Source organism: Erpetoichthys calabaricus, chromosome 14 (assembly GCF_900747795.2).
Source record: "Erpetoichthys calabaricus chromosome 14, fErpCal1.3, whole genome shotgun sequence".
Taxonomy (NCBI): domain Eukaryota; kingdom Metazoa; phylum Chordata; class Cladistia; order Polypteriformes; family Polypteridae; genus Erpetoichthys; species Erpetoichthys calabaricus.
In genome coordinates, this window is record NC_041407.2 from 3663508 (window position 1) to 3680894 (window position 17387).

At 47.1% G+C, this 17387-nt stretch overlaps 1 protein-coding gene and 1 long non-coding RNA gene across 4 annotated transcripts in view; one reads left to right on the top strand and one right to left on the bottom strand.

Moving 5' to 3' along the window:
• LOC127530141 (uncharacterized) overlaps positions 1-17387 on the top strand; it is a 56332-nt gene that overhangs the window by 32336 nt on the left and 6609 nt on the right. For 2 of the 3 annotated variants that reach the window (XR_007936648.1, XR_007936647.1), the window contains exon 3: positions 1244-1349. This is a non-coding gene — a long non-coding RNA (uncharacterized LOC127530141). Of the gene's footprint in view, positions 1-1243; positions 1588-17387 lie in introns of those variants that run through there. The other variant, XR_007936646.1, reaches the window with a different exon arrangement.
• LOC114664410 (protein shisa-6) overlaps positions 1-17387 on the bottom strand; it is a 202627-nt gene that overhangs the window by 17358 nt on the left and 167882 nt on the right. The window contains 1 exon segment of the mRNA XM_051936223.1: positions 7365-7403. Within this exon segment, the coding sequence (XP_051792183.1) occupies positions 7365-7403 (39 nt within the window).

Below are 17387 nucleotides of genomic sequence, written 5' to 3' on the forward strand. Positions count from 1 at the left end.
CCCATTTGTTTGTGATTCACTATTGCACTGAAATAATTGTGGCAGATCCACTTTACTGTGGTGCCTTTTCAAATTGTGAATCCCCTCATTAGACCCCCAGGCAGGCTCAAGACTAATGATGGTCAGAGTAGAATGTGTCCTTTAGTCCCAGGATGCACTGCTTTGCTCTTCATGGGACACTTTCTAGTGCTGCTATGTCATGTCCGAGTTGCATGCGGTGCTCCAATGCAGTCTCACTAGCGCCACCTACAGCTGGGATAGAACATCCCTTGACTTAGGGTGGATTCAGAAATTATTCAGACCTTTTCACTTTCTGCACACTTTATTGTGTTGTAGATTTAATTTTAAAGTGATAAATTCAACATTTCTCCCCCCAATTAACTCCTAATGACCAAGTAAAGACGTTTTCAGAAAGGTTTGCAAACTTATTAAAAATCACCAACTGAAGTCTGCTGTAGCAGTAGTCCTGTTCTGAAGGGCGCGGCTAGTCTGGGTGGCAGTGCCCGTTTTCATACCCACGTGACCCTCCAGGTCCGTTACAGCCAGGGCTGCTCCTTGGCTTGGATGCATTTTATGTTATTTTTATATAGCCAAAGTTAGATCCTTTATAAATTTGCAAGATGCTGAAAAATTAGTTCACACTTTTGTTTTCAGTTGACTAGATTACTGTAACACACGGCCCTCAGGACCACCCAAAAAAGACATCAGTCAACTGCAACTGGTGCTGAATGGAGTCGCCAGAATCTTAACTAGGAAAAGAAAATCCGAGCACATCACACCAGTCTGAGCGTCACTACACTGGTTACCTGTGCCATTTAGAATTGACTTTGGTTTACAAAGCCTTCAATAATCTGCTCCATCCTGTATCTCTGAAAGCCCGTCACCTTACATTCCAAATCGTAACCTTAGATCTTCAAATGAGGGTCTCCTTCGAATTCTAAGAGCTAAGCTTTAAAGAAGTGCTGAGGCGGCCTTCTGCTGTTATGCACCTCAAATCTGGACTAGCTGACCAACAGAAAGTCGCCAGGCTGGCACAGTGGAGCCCTTTAAACAACTGCTAAAAGCTCATTACTTTAACACGGCTTTCTCTGAGCTTCATTTGAGTGTAACCCTGATATTCCGTATATGTATTTAATGATCTTTGTTTTTTCATGGCTCCACAATCCATACTAACCCCTACTTTCTCTGCTGTTCTTTTTTTGGTTTTCTGTGCCGGTGATCTGCGGGACCACCACCTGATCAGGGCACCGTGCTGTCCCACCATTGATGGATTACACCACGACCAGCATCATCTCATTCTGCCATGTGAAGCCTGAAAGCCCTGAGGACTGACAGATCACTGATGTGAGGTAGAATACCCAGTGGGGGCTGGGCGGGTGGTCTCGTGGCCTCAGAACCCCTGCAGATTTTTTTTTTTTTTTTTTTGTCCTCCCTGGCCATCGGACCTTACTTTATTCTTTGTTACTCAGTGTTGCCTAATCTTATTTTTATATTTTTTCTTTCTTCATCTTGTAAAGCACTTTGAGCGCCGTCATTTGTATAAAAATGTGCTATAGAAATAAATGGTTGTTGTTGTGATTTCCATTATGTTGGTGTACCTTCTAATATTTACGTGTCGTGTCTCCACTTCCTGTACTCTGTGAGCGGAGCTCCAGGAGGTGGGGCCACGCTGACATCACTGCCGCCGGGTCAGAGACAGGGGTCCAGCAGTGGGTCTCGCTGTTTCGTGTCTTGCTGAGGATTACGTTTCGTTTGTTGTTTCTGGATTCTTTGCTCATGTTGTTGCCTTGTACTCTTTGGAGTAAATTTTGGGACTTGTTCTCTTTTTGGCAAATTCTATTGTCCTTTTCCTCCTACTAAAGACTTCTTGTTTTGGATAGTCTCTACAGGTTTCTCTCCTTTGTAAAACATTTGTGACTTTCTTTATATTTTGAAACTTTAAGGCCAGTTCCTCATTTTGGGCCTGAGCTGCCTGCAGCCAGTATTTAGGGACAGGCTGCCTTGGGTTGAGGCTACCTCTGGACAGGCCTGCTTGGTGAAGTATTTTGGAGGCCTACATCTCCTTACTGTTCACAACACCTCCATTGTCTGCACTGACTTGAGGTGGTGCTGCTTTAATGGATTGAGAATGCAGGGTGCTATAAATTTAACATCACACGTACCCAGATGCACAACACATTTTGCATTCATTATTGACATGACTGGTACAGAAACTAAACTTCACACTTCGGCAAACCCACAGATGTAGGAGATGTCCCATCAACCTGTGACATACTGGAGCACACAGCTTATTTCTAGCAACTCTTAACATGAGCCGACACAACACTACCACCATGACTCGTCCTCATCTCCTGGACAGGACACAGAGCGATTCCTGAGTGGTGGCGTAATCGTATGTAGAATAAATCAAAATGCAGACGCCCTTTTAGAAATGCTTGGTATAACGTAAGAGTACACTACAATAAATAAACAGCTTTGCTAATTTGTGAATAGAGCAGCAGAGACACTTGAACCCGCTGAACTCATCCCAGAGCGGGTCGAGGCGCCACCCTCTGTCCACACCAGCCCTGCCTGGGCCTTCTTTGCCGCCCTCGACTCCTTCTCTTCTCGTCTTTATTTGTCTGCAAGTAAATGTGACTCACCGGGAAACTCTCTCTTTGGTCGAAAGGCTTCAAGGATTTATGGCTTTAACTCCGCTTCTTAGTGTTAGTCAAACATTGCATGAAAGAATTATTTTCCCTTGATGGAGAGCCCTGCCATACAGGCCATAATTTTCAAGTCAGTCAAGGGGGTTTGTAAATAAGAAAGTGAATGCGCTGCACGTAGAGCTGATTGGTGCAGAAATCACCCACAGCTCGCAATTAATGGAACGCCCACATTCAAGAGCCAGAAATAATAATAAAGTCGAGGCTTCTTAAGCCTACAGAGAGCCGAGAGGCCAGGCGCGCCTGCTTTAGCCATCATCTGCCATGCACTAGCTTGGTTACAGGGTTGGGGGCTTAGTACAGGGTCCTGCTGGTGCATATGTAGCACTGACACAGCTGTGGCTCCTCGGGGGTCGTGAGAAGACCCCACATATCTGCGCACTGCAGTTTCACACACCAGCAGACACCTCAGACGACTCGCTTGTTGAAGCTGGGGTCTTCCGGTGGGTCTGATGGAGGATCTGGACGGAGGTGGGCACCTTTCGTGTTCACACAACTCTGGGTCTTTTGTGAGGGTCCCTCTCTATATTAGGTGCGAGTCTCCTCACAGATCCAGGTGCTGGTTGCTCTGCCTGTGTGGAACGTGTTCTTTCACACGGGACCGCAAGGATGTGTGCTGGGGTACGGTGGGCACACTGTCTTTTATGAAGATGGGTCAGACATGAGCCCACGCCAGTCAGCCATTTTCTACGCCTGCTTAATTCATTACAAGGCTGCAGGGAGTCTCAGCAGTGGGGACTCTAAATGGGCATCAGTGTGAGTGACTGGCACCCTGAAGATCAGTGCAGCTTCTGGCCGTGCACCCTGGTGCTGCTGGGATAAACTGTGGCCTGCGGTGGCACAGAGTTGCACTAAATAGTTTGGAGTGTATGTCTACCAGCATATATTGTGTAAGTGGTGACACTCAACTCAATTTGACGTGTTTACGTAGACACACGAAGGGGGCAATCAGTTAGTGGAGTGGGGCAGAATTGTCAAGTATGCCTACGGTCCGCCGAGTGCCATGCACAGTTGATCGAGTGACTGTTTTGGTGTGTTTATTCTGAAACTGTTGATAGCACTTGGCCAATTTTTTAAATTATTTTCCTTCCATACACCGTCGTAGACACTGATCATCACATTTTCTGACGTTGATGGAATTATTCATAAAGCGTTTTGTTCCCTGTGGATGTTTCTCTGAACTGCCAAGTGGTCTCTCTGAAAGCGTGACACACTCAAAACTGGACCTCGCACCGTCACACACCTGCTTGTGCTGCGCTGTCAGTCAGAGTTCTTGACCAGTGTGGTTGTTGCGTCCCACCCAAAACCATTTGCCAGATTTTGCTCCCTGTGGCTTCTCTTTGTGCCCAAAATTATAATTAAGACTGAAGGGAAAAAAGGATTTGCTACTGTGGAAAAAAAACAAAAAACAAAACCACAGCCGGGTGCAGACATGACAACAAAAAATGAGCCGTCAACATGAACAGGAACAGGAGAGGCGCTGGGCCGAGTGCATCTCAGGGAGAGCATTCCGACTAAAGGGTATCGCTCTAAGTGTTCTACCAAAGGGTCATTTTTAACAATTCTGGCACTTTTTGGGTCCCTCCGTGTGTAATGTGTGTGAATAAACCTGTGGTGTCATACGTGTAGATAGCTGGGGTTTTTTTATTCCATTGCACTGTAAATATGAGGAGCAACAGTTGGCCGACATCAATCTTGTGACGCGAGTCATCTTTACTTGCTGTCCCATTCCATGTTACAAGCTTTAAAGGCGGCAAACTTTGGACTCTCTCTCCTCCATCACCAGCAATCGCCATCCAAGGTGATGACGGCGTGCAACGCCAAGGCTTTCCCAAACTGCTCTCATGTGGATCTCCTTAAACGGTGGGCCGTCATTCCGATTACTCGAATATCACGCCCACAGCGGACTGTGAAGTTCCAATAATGAACAGTGAGGTCATTTTGGTTTTTCCTCCCTAACAGTAGAGCCGCCAACCTGCGATTACTTTTTCTGTTGCAATACTTGAAGGATAAACACGGCCCAGCTTTTGACTCCTATACGTCCTTTATAGCGCCTTTCATTATTATGGGAGTTTGTGATTGTGTTGTCATGTGAGTATTGTTATTACAGAATCTTACTGGGACAAGGGAGGGCATAAATAATCTGTTTGTGAGTCTCTGTGGGCTTCTCTACAATATTATAAACTATAATAACGTGCGTCTCTTTATATTTTGACTTTCTCTCACACACACACATTACCTTTGGAGATTATTGCGCTTTGCTTTAGAGTCTTTATTGTGTGGACTGACAGTCTCCATTTTATGTTCGCTTTCCACTGTTTATCCTAATGAACGCAGTAGACGGTGGTCCCCTCCAAATGTGTGCTCAGGCCTCTGATCTGAATATGTGCTACGACTGATAAAAGCACCTTTAAGACCCTGGGAGTGGGCTGCTGTGGGGGTTCACAATGCCCCGATCACCGTCTAGCCAAGGCTCTGTACTGATGGTTGCGAGGGTAACGCGTGTGCATATGCCGTGCCAGTTTGGACCATCACCTCTACGCCAGGGCGTGTGTGATTGCCCCCTCTTCCTATATGCCTTGGACTGTATGTAACTTGTACCTTCACCAGCCCTTCTCACAATGGTCAGATGACAGACACAGCTACCTGGTTTTCAGGTGCTTCCGTATTCATGTAGCAGACTGATTTGTGGTCTGCCTATGAGACATGTTTGTGTGCGGACCCCTTTGATGACTGGTCAGAAGACACTGGGTTTGCATGTTCTCCTTGGGGAGCTGTGAGTGCTCTCTTGCTGTAATGTCAGCTCTTTGTGGGTTAGTCAGGTGTCTCCCACCGAAATATTGGCTAAATAGAATTTGTGTTGCTTTGTAGCTCAACCTTGTCCACCATACTGGCAAAAAGGCTTGCTGCCCATCCGCAACCAGACAGACAGACGGACGGACAAGCGAATGTTCTCTTAGCGTTTACCATATCAGAGAGATTCCATTTAAACACTGGAGGTTCAACAGTTAGAACTTTACCCACACGACTGTTTTTCGGTGGCCCAGAATGCTGTGACCCCTGCCTAGCACTCCTGGCCTGTCAGGTCTTTGGTTTAATGAACATTTGCACACTGCAGAAGAACTAAATCAAATCAGCGAGAAGGGTCTATAAAATGAGATGAAATGATCGAGGAGGTTTGCATTTGAGCTGCCTACCCAGCCTAAGCGGCCTGATTTATGAGGCTCAGCATAATGGGGTCAACTCTGGAGATGACAAGTACGTGTCAATAAATATGTGTGACCTTCAGGAAGGGCGGAGACGGGTATAATGTTGGACGTGTGTGGTCTCGTTCCAACGTAGAGGGGGCCACAGCTTAGGACTAACAGCTAGCCTGACACATGGACAGGTGGGTTAGGGGGGCAGCTTTTGCCGACAGTCCGTCTCATCGTTGTAGGTGGTGGAGCCTTGAAATGGGTAAATACTGTGGTGCCACTCCTAAAACGCTTCATGGTGTTCAAGAGCCACAAATCCCGTTAGCCTAATAGCGGATCTCATGTTCCGTCAGCCATTTTCCAATCATCATTACACTGGATTTATCGGCAGTTAATTAATTCCCAAGTAGCACAAAAGACAGACATGCCGTCAGTAGAAAATACATAAAAATGCTTTGAAATTGATCCCCTGCCAACACGCGCGCAGTCCACAAACCATTTGACTTGATTGCTTGCTGCATGACATTTCTTTTAATGCTAATGGAAAACATCCTTGAAATTAAAAGAATGAGCAAAAGCGAGAGATGGGGTGGGGGGGTTTGTGAGTGAAATCGGCTAATTTTGCATCTGCAACCAGCTGTGTGCCCCACAGAGCCTGGCACACGAGCCCTGATTGCACACCTCACTTCTGTGTTGGCCACTAGGCAACCGAGCAGGCGAGGTGTGGTGTGGTGCCAGGGTCTCCTGGTATACTTGGGGGGTCGTCTAAACCTTCAGAAGCCACTTAAAGGGTTAGTTCAGCTTCAATGCAGAGGCATCATAAATAATTAAGAGCAACGTGGTCCCAGCACCGGAGTGCAGCCTGGTGTGACAAATCAGCTGTTACAGGCGAGACCCAGTGGCCCAGGGTGTCCTGTGGGCCGCTCTTAGGTCTGCTGAATGGAGCAACAAAGTCACCTGCAGCTTTCCAAAGAAACAACCCGTCTGTCAGTTATCAAGATATAACACAGTTATTTTGTTAGAATTTTCATCAACATTTCATTTTGATACACAAGTGCGTACACACAGACAAACACACACACACACACACTTTCCCCAGAGCAACGTCACAAACATCCTAGACAAGAGTGGAACTTGAGGGCGTGACTAGACCCCTGAGTTGTCAGCAAGGATAAGCACAGTTTTATCTGATGTCTTCTGCAATTATCAAGAAGTAACATCATTCAAAGCTGTGTTTATCCCAGCCTCCTCCGGTGTCCTCTTCACATCACAGGCGTGGGCCACGTCGTTTTGACGCCATTCGCTTTAGTCCCAGAGATGATCCACCGTCCCGGACGGGAGCAGGGTTTAGTAGACATGTCCAATTCTGTATGGGAGGCAGCCAGCCAGCCCCACCCTTAAACTCCTCCAAGACTACACGTCACACAGCACGTCACAACAGTGAATAGACAGAAAGAAATCCTACCGGACTGGGACATCAACTGGGCGGGCCACTGGTGGTCTCCTGGAACACAGAAGTAGGCAGATGACACATTCACATAAGGCACGTCTGTGCAGACATAATTCAGCTATTACATTAAGTGTGTGTGTGTGTTTTAGTTAGGAGACGTGTATACATTGATAGAAATAACACAATTGGACATCTCTATATACACACACACACGTTAATCAAACCATTCACTTTTGTTACTTTTGTCACATATTCATCCCCCCCACCCCCCATCATGCAACACTTAATACCCCAGAATTACAGAGCAAAAACAGAATTTTTGAAATTTTTGCAAATTTATTAAAAATAAAAAACCTTAACCTCACATTGACTCTCAAGTATTTTGAGCTCTGGCTATGACACCGGCCCCTGGGCTCTGGTGCACTCCATTCTGCTGCTCAACACTGACAGGTTTGTACTCCTTGTTTGGGGTCCACCTGTGGTCCCTTCAATGGATCGGACTGATTAGTTAAGACACACACCTGTCTATAGAATGGGGGACAGGACAGGACAGGACTGTCAGGGTACAGACCTGGGGAAGACTACAAAAAAAAAAACAAAACTGGAGGTTCTTAACTCTTTGAGGGCTCAATATTTTTTTGCAAAGACAAATTTTTCTGAAAAGCACAAAAAGCAATAGTTTCACATGTACATCAACATAAATTGTCTGTGGATGCCATTAGGGGGGTCCTGTACCTCTGACAGCAGTGGCTGCATAGCGGCAGCTCGAAGGACAGCAGTGGCTGTTTTCATGTGGCAGGTGGACAACGGTGGCAGTTGCAGTGCGACACAATCTGCCTTGTACCTCATCACGGTCAGTGATGGTCCTCCCAAGCGAATGTTACCGTAGGCCCATCAGCTACGTGAATGTGTTCAGCGCCACGATCAGCTGATGAGAGTACCTCACTTTCACTTTCAGTCTTCATCTCCAGATCACTTGCATCAAAATCAGGATCCAAATCAGAGTCCAATTCAGCAATAATGCACAAAATGTTTTGCATAAAGTATTTTGCTTTGCGCACTGGCATTGGTCTCTCGCCCGTTGTCGATGTCATAGAGGTTTGTTTGCTCTTCGCTACTCCTGCACGTGCAGGGAATCGAGGTCCAATCAACTCAAGTTAACTTTCCTTCTAGCAAAGAGAATCGAGCTAAGACGTAACGGTGAGTTTTTGTTGCCGTTTACAGCGAATTACCGTCTTCTAACCCTGAATTTCGACAAAAGTCGACATCCATCCTGAAAGAGTTAAGAGCACTGCGGCCTTCATGATTCTTAAATGGGAGAAATTAAGAACAAGGAGACCCCCTCGTAGCCAAACAGACTGAGTGTAGAAGGAGGCCTTTACTGTTGAACTCTCCTCTGTACTTGTAATTTTTCTATTGCACTATTATATTATATTATATTATATTGTACTAGCGGTGGCTCCTAGAAACCGTGGATTCTGGCACTTCAATCAATCAGTCTCATCGGTCGTAAATCAGCGCCTAAGTGAGTTTCTCTCTCCTCGCCTATCAGCAGCTGAGTGAGTTTGTCTTTCCTCTGCGGTTTCACTTTGGTGACAGAGTCGATTTCTTTGATCTTCACACCCTTCCACGTGTAGACGTTAATATATGAGATTGAGGAGGACTTGTGTTCTGTTCTGTGGATTGTGTTGTATTTGACCCCCTTTTACTTTTTTGACACCCACTGCACGCCCAGCCTACCTGGATGGGGTCTCTCTTTGAACTGCCTTTCCTGAGGTTATTTTCTATTTTTTGCGAGTACTTCTTAGAGAGTCAAGGCTTGGGGGCTGTCAAAAGGCAGGGCCTGTTAAAGCCCCCTGCGGCACTCCTTGTGTGATTTTGGGCTCTACAGATAATAAATTGTATTGTACTGTAAGAGAGAGGTGGCGGAGAACCTGATGATCCTGCCCACTCTTGTCCCCCCTGCCTTGAGCCCTGCGCCCACTTCAGCACAGCAACATCTCTGGTTTAAAATTAAACTCTTGTAGTGTTAAAGTTGCCCTTACAGGCGTACATTTGGAAAAGTGTTTTCATGCACCCCCTTTAAAGGTGAAATTTAACCCTCGTGCGTCCATTTCCAGGACTGTTTTTACTGAATACACAAGTCAACGCCCAGCAGAGTTAAGTATGAAGGGCTGCTTGTGTTTTGCTGCCCCCCCACTGACTAATTCCACCAGCCCTGCAGTAACCTGACGTGTGGCAGTCCGCTCCGCAAGGCAAGGCAGACCCAGCACATCTACTGGATTTCACTCCTGCTCTGGCCTTCATGTTCTCTAAGTGTTAATATTCACTGGCCTGATTCAAACTTACTCAGTGTGGACTTTGGCTCGGAGACCCTTAATGGAAGAGGGACGGATGGATGAATGACAGGATGGTGGGAATCTCAGCATGATGACTGCACACTAAAGGAAAGTGAATTTCTCATGGCAAACAGGAAGGACCCCTCTGCATGGAAATGACAGCAACTTTAAAATTGTCCAGTTACACAACTAAAATGGGCACCCTCGGTCTTTTCAGACCCAAACACTCCTCATCAAATCCAATTCCAGGACCACAGGCTGCAAAGGGAGAAGCGAGTCTGGGGGAAGAAACAATTCAGGGGACAACAGCAGGCTAACTGGCCACAAGGGACACGGGGATGGGCCTGCACATGAGGACAGACTTGGCCATTCACAACAATGAGCTCGTCCATCTGATTTTCCAAGGCTGTCCATTATAACCAAGTTGAGATTTAAAGGCCCCTAACGTCCTCCTCTCCACCACACTACCTGTCTGTGTTTCTCTACACAAAGACAAAAACTTTCTACCGTTTGTGGGAATTCTGCCCTCCAGTCTCAAGCCGTGTCCTTGTGTTCGCGAGTTTGGGTCCACAATATTCAAACATTTCAGTCTGGTCACCTCTTAACCTGAGAAGGTTCAGCTCCTTCAGTCTCTCAGGCCCGACTCTGCCATGTTGCTCATCTCTGGACTTTCTCCAGCACTGCCACGTCTTTGTTAGCAGCCCAGTACTCCATGTAAGGCCTCACTAGTGTGTGTAACTCCCAAAAGAACCACTGGAGACCACCGAGTCCCAGCAAAATTAAAGGCCAAGTATGGAGAAAGGCACATGCTGCCATCTTACCTGTTTAAGTCACGTTGCACTGTAGCAGCTTGTCGTGGTGACAGTTGTGGGGTCAACGTGCTGATCTGAACAGCCAAGCCCAGGCCAGCCTGACCCCAGCTACAGTCATTCTGTCACTTCAGTTTCCGCTTCACTCACTGAACCTTGGCACAGTCTGCACGAAAAACCACATGGGGAACTGGCAGGGCCTGGCACACAACTGAGTAGCATCCCACGACAGTCACCACAAGGCCAAATCACAGTGATGTATTTGGCAGTGCCTTTTATCAGGGTGCATTAATGGGCACCATGGCACTGGCCAGTCCTGTGGATGACAAAGCGTATGCTGGTCATAGAAAGTTGACAGCAGCACAGCGGCAACTGTAGGAAGATCCTTAATTCAGCATGTAACGTCAAGGCTTTTTAAACGTTTGAATAAAATGTGATGTGCTCAGTGGATTGGCAGGCAGCGCCCTGGCATCAGGCTAACGGCAACTGTTAGAGCTACTTAGCTCTTTCCATGCGAGGACGTGAGCCAACACGGTTTTAGAGTTCTGTTTTCGAGGAGAGAAGATGTTGCGAGAAGTCAGCAGGAGTGCAAGTCAGCACCTCAGAGTGGCAGGCATGAGACAAACGCAAAAGTCAAGACAATCGGGGGGCTGGGGGAGTTCAAGGCCAGTAACTCACCTAAATACACTTACAAGGAGGGCCCTCTGACTGTAGTTTATTAGAAAATACGCAAGTCGTTTTACTGCACAACGTGTCCTCATAAAGACAGCCACCATGATGTCACATGCATGTGTGCGCCTGGAAATGACAAAGTGTCACCGCAACCGAAGCGATGAATGAAGACAACCGTGTCAGAAAACACAAGCAACCTTCAAAGTGAAAATGTAAAACAAGAAGAACAGTAACGACACGAAGGTCAGAGACCTCCCTAATTCAGTCAATGCTGGTTGGGGGTAAAAGCCAATCCCTGCAGCTCTGGGCACAAGGCAGGAAACGGCAACAGACAGGACGCTCGTCCATGGCAGGGTCCACCAATACGCACACAAGGCCTCACACAGGGGCCCAGTTTGAAATCACCCATCAACCCACCCAGACGGAGCCAGGAGGAAAAGCCATGGAGACAGGAGAACAACAGCCGAGGGCACCGATCAGAGCCAGCAGACACATCGGTGAGAGGGCAGCACAGCCGTACAACAGCAGGCAGCCCTCCAGTGGACCCCTTCACTGTCTTCATGTTAAGTAGACACATTGGCCATTTCCGTCCATTAATCTACACTCAGTACCCAAAACTAACAAAATGAGACCCTGCTTTCAGAAAGCTCTGTGCATTTATTCAAAATCAAAAGCTCTCATACATTTCAGTAAGCGTTCAGTGCTGTGGCACTCCAGACTGTGCTCGGGTGGCTCTCGTTTTCTTGAGACGGGTCCAGAACTTGACCGAAGCCCACCCGACTGGCAGGCGTACCTGCGTATAGAAAGCACCACAGCGGACACTGCATGTCAGGGCAATCACCAATCCATGAAGTCCATCAAACTGTGGTGGGACATACAGGTTAGGTCAGGGTAAGGGGGTGGCGCCATTTCTAAAGCTGTGAGTGTTCGCAGAAGCACAGCGGCCTCAGGAATTGTCAAATGGAAGGAGTTTGAAACCACCAGGAATCTTCCTTAAGTTGGCCATCTAACCAGAGCCTCAGTCAGGGTGGTGACCAACAACCCAATGGTCACTCTGTACTGAGATGGAATGACGGCCATCTTGGCAGCACCCCATCCATCAGGTGTTAATGGTAGAGTCAGTCACACCTGCTTGGAGTTTGCCAAATTACAGTTACGGACAGCACCAAGAAAATTGATTTCTGGGCAGAACACCAAGCACTCTATGGGGTGAAGACCAGGCCTGTAGTTGGTGGAGTATGGTGGGGGCCACATCGTGCTATGGGACAGGGAGGACCTTGAAGTAAACCTGCTCCAGGAGCGCAGGCCGCCACAGACTGGGGCAACGGCTCAATGGCCTGAAGCATACAGCCAAGACAATGCTGAGGTGGCTTTGGGACACGTCTCTGAGTGGCCCAGTCTCAAACCCCATGGAACACAAGTGGAGAGACCTGAAGATGGCCACTGACAGACGCTTCCCATGCAATCTAAAGGGATCTGCCAGGAACAATAGAATCCACTGCCCCAATCCAGGTGTGCAAAGCTTGTGGAGACTTACCAAGAACACTGCAAAGTACTGAATGAAGGATTTCAGTTTGGATTTTAAATAAATGTGCACACCTTTCTAATAAGACATTTCCACTTTGTCATTACAGGTTATTGAGTGAGATGGGCAATAATGGCAAATTTACCCATTTACAGTGAAATCTATGACAAAATAAAGGGTGCAGAAAGTGAAGACACCTGAATATGTTCTAAGTCTTCAGTAACTTGCAGAAAACCAGACATAAATATCACTAATTATAACAAGACCATGACACCAGATGGGCAGGCCTACAGAAGCAGTGCGACCCCCTCAAAATCTTAAAGCAAAATGGGAGTGCAAGATGGCAGCAGAAGTAAAAATAAAAATCTATGTAAGCGTGTAATTCTAAAAGATTTGTCAAGTAGCAGGTGGGAGGACACAGAATGGGAAAGCAGAGGCAGCAGAATCAAAGATCTGGAAATAAAATGGGAGTCCAGAGAGCAGAGCTGTTAGGTGAAAGTGTTGGTGGTGGCTGGGTGTGCCCACATTCACACGGGCACTCTAAAGGTAAAACGATTCAACAGAGAAAAAGTTACGTTAGCCTGCAAACTGAGGACTTGAGGCCAGTCAGCACAAAACCAAGAGTGCATCCCAGTGAGCAGCAGGACGTGAGCTCAGCCTAAATACACACACACACACACAGAGAGAGTTTAATGAAACATGGAACGGCCTTCAGACGCATGAAATGAGCTGTGGACGTGTGCAAGTGCACCAGTCAGTGCTTGGCAAGAAAGGAACTTGACGGGCTAATGGTGGAGACAAGCCTAGGAGGGCAACAAGCAAAATTCTTGTGTGTGAGAGCAGCAGACAGGCTGGTTAGCCACTGGTCCAGTTCCCCAGCTACATCTGTCCCTACAGAAAGCCACTTTGAGTTCATGTGTCAGCACACTATTCCAGCGCTTCACAGATTGTCACAACGCCAGTGGCTCAGAGCGTATTTGCCCCAGTTATCTTTATATATAATCTTCATTTGGATCTTGATCTTTGTTTGTCCGCGAATTCACTGCCTTGTGTGGTGTTCCTGCTGTGTTCAGTAGAGGGCAGTAGTGATGGAGGAGGAGAGAAAGTGAGGGGGAGGATCGTTGGATGAGGTTGGAGTGTGGTGATTAACGAGGATTGAACTAAAGGAGACTACGTGCTGTTTGTACTGGCTGAACACACAACACCTTGGTTGTTACTTTTGTTTACAAACACTGTCGATAGCACTCTTTGTGTTTAGATCTGGCGTTGACACCTGCTTCGTTGTCGAGACTGTGGTTTTTTGTGTTTCTATCGACCGTCGTTGGCAGCATTTTGTCGAAATCGAATGTTCACCCACTTCTTGGAGTCGGCAGTCAGAGTATACAAGTCGGGCACACTTCTGTGATTTTCCATCAGTCGGCGTTTGGAGTTCAAGAAAGAAGCATTGGTTCTTCCTTACTCTTTGGATTGCCACAAAGCAACCTGTGAGATTGGAGAAAGGTTGAGAAGAGATTGTGAGAGGAAACGACAGCATCATGAAAATGAGACGGACTGTGAACGGAGAGAAGCAGAAATGCTCCTCCACCACCACATAATTACTATTCGGACAGTGATTTCGAGTAGGCCGTTCTTATCGAATCAATGTCCAAGGGTTTTGTTTTGTAATTTTGTTTCCCTTATAAAAAATCATAATGCTGTGCGACGAAGGGCCCAGTTCACGACTGGCAGCCTCGTTTAAACAGGGAGCCCTTCACAGACAACTTTAACACGCGCAACGTAGTTGGGCGCACATGGCTAGTTACTGGATAATCAAGGACCGAGTCTGAACGACTGGGCAGCCTCACTGCTTCTCAGACTGGAGCCTGTCGACTCCTTCATGGAGAGGAGCTGCCTGCCTTCACACCACTGGCTAGAAGGGTCTGCACCTCACGTACAACAGTTCAGCTGAGTTAAAGTCACTCACCACAGGCAGCTGGCATCTACTAAGTGGCAGCATGAAGCCACCAAGGACATGCTAAGAAGTGATCACAGCCCACTTTAGGATTTATCGCTTGTACACAAATGCAGATCCCTCTGGAGGCGCCCAACTTGTGACAGAGCACAGGTGCCAGCCCGGACGGCGTAGAGTGACAGCTCCACAAAGGTGCTGCACAGATGGCTCTCAGTTCCAGAGGTCTGTTCATCCATCAATGTACCAAACCTGCTCAGAATAGTTTTAGGGGTCTCGAGCCTGGAGTGGGTGACACACCAGTTGATCCTGTTAACAGGATGACATTCCTCTGACACGACAAGTCTGTGCAAGCGAAAGGAAGCAGGCAGTGTGGTCCTGTGCTGGTGTACTTAAAGGTTACGTGTGTGTGTGTGAGCCCACCTTTTTAGGAGTATTACCCAGAGTGCTGTGCAGTTCAGTCTGAATTGGTGAGTTGATGGAACCAGGAAAGCAAAATGGGAGAAAGTCTTGTGCTGTGTCTGCTTGGCATTGGCAGGCAGAGAAAGACACAACGAGAAAAGCTGTTAGTTTTATCAGGTCAAGAGAGGAGAATACCTGCCGTCGAATCCATTTCGGCAGAAAAGCATCAGCACGTATTTTGACAACGAGAGACACACCTGTGTGCAGCATTAATCAGAAAAAAAAAAGTCCATTTCAGTCTTAAACTTGCATACAACTCCATTATGCCAGGTGCCAGTGTCATACCTGAAATCAGCACGTTTGACTCGTATCCTCCCTCGCACACACACACAGACGAGCACTTCACTTGGGTATCTCACAGTCTTCACTTGTTCTGCTGTCCGGTACACTCACCTTCCTCACCCTCATCAGAGACATCTTCATCCCTACTGCCACTCTCCTGTTCACTTAATCTCTCAACCTTGATGCCATCGTCCATACCTGCTGCCCCAAAACCAGACCCCTCCCACCTTGCTTTTTCTCATCGGCCAATCAAAAAAAGCGATAAGCATAACATCAGCAAGGCCGTTTCATTAAGTTTAAATAAAGTCAGAGTAATAAACTTTATTTAGATGTTATATGACTTTAAAAACAGGTATTTGATGTAGAATTTGGGTTTAGAATCTGAGGTACCAGCAGACTGGCACACACTGAAGTGCTGATTATACCACAAAACGGTCGTTAGTTTGAATCATCCCCTGATGAGGCTTTTTGGCCACACAGTGGTGCATTGAGCGTATCCATGAGTGCTGGGCACAGGGCATGAACGTGGCATGCACCAGTCCGGTGGGGCACACACACATCACTCATACCAGGTCAACATGGAGTGTCTTTACAGTATGGGAGATGGGGCAAACTCCATGTCAACACTGACCAGACAGGTGGCATCAGCTCTAATCACGAGTCCAACATGCCAACCGCAGGACATCTGCGGAGTGTTAAGAATAAGTGGAATCTGCACATGGATATTTCAAGGGGGTCTGTTTGTTTGTTTTGGTTCCATTTATCTTCTCAACTGGAGGAAAATAATCCATCAAAATGGCCTTAGCGACAATCACAGGGGGCTTTATAAAGCACAAAATAACATACAACAGAAAGGTGACGGTGTTACTGCCCTGACTTTGCCAACGCAGAACTTTCTAACGAGGCTTAAAGGGTTCCGCTGTGCACAGCATGGCTTTGTTTCACGGACCCTCCTCACTTCTCTGCATCTTCTCCATCGAGATTCCCAGCTGTCCTGCGCTCCCTGCTATGCTATAAAAAGTGATGCTTGACCTTAGTAAATCCCGCTAGTCACCCAACCTCCAAGGTTCACACCGAGACTCGACTTTCACAACATGGCAGAAACTGTGATACGAGTGCGAGGGCCTGGGGTCACATACTGGCCGAGGGTCTCAGTAACTGTGTGGCAACGAAAAAGCGGGGCTGTGTCATCAAACCTGCACACGTCTCAGTGCCCCACAGCACATTAAACACATCAAGTGGCAAGCTGGCGCAGTCATTATGAAGTTGGTGCATCAGTCGAGCAGAATGTCATCAGAGAGGCAAAGTGGGCAATGGCAGGGCATGGCTCAAAGCCAGAAATGCCACCCTTTTCTGATGCTCTTTTTTTGTTATATATGAATAGGTAGAGCCAAATCTTGGATGAATTGGGTACAGTGGGCATAAGGGGCCGGTGATTAGCTTCAGAAATTAACAAGAATTAGTCTGTGTGACGGTATGGCTATTCATCTTAGAGACAACAACCAAAATGTCAGATTTTACAGAACTGAGAAAAAGATTCACAGGAGTGCAAGTTTTGAGTGCCAATCTTATGTTGGTTTTCAGAAAGCACCGTCGGTATGGAGTCTGTGCCCGTAGCTTTGTTTCCATTACTCGGATGCAGGATGTGAGCGAGTGACTGGCCGACCTCCTGCTTTGCCCCCAGCACTGCCCGCATCAGCAGGTACCCCAGTGACCCTAGAGATGGTGAATGAACCACTGAGAGCCCCTGACATTCCTTTACCTTTAAGAGGAGATGTTCAAACTTTACAACAGACGCCACCCAGGTGGTACCACAAAGGCAGATGCCATTGATCCAAATGCTCGCCTTTTTTAATGTCTTGTGCCAGGATCTGTAATTCCAACTTCTCTGCAACCCATGAGGTAATTTAGATCTGCGACTGCAGGACTCAGTCACCTTTCACATCCAACGCCAGATTAATGGGCTCTATCAGGATTGATTGTCTACTTTTTGGAACATCT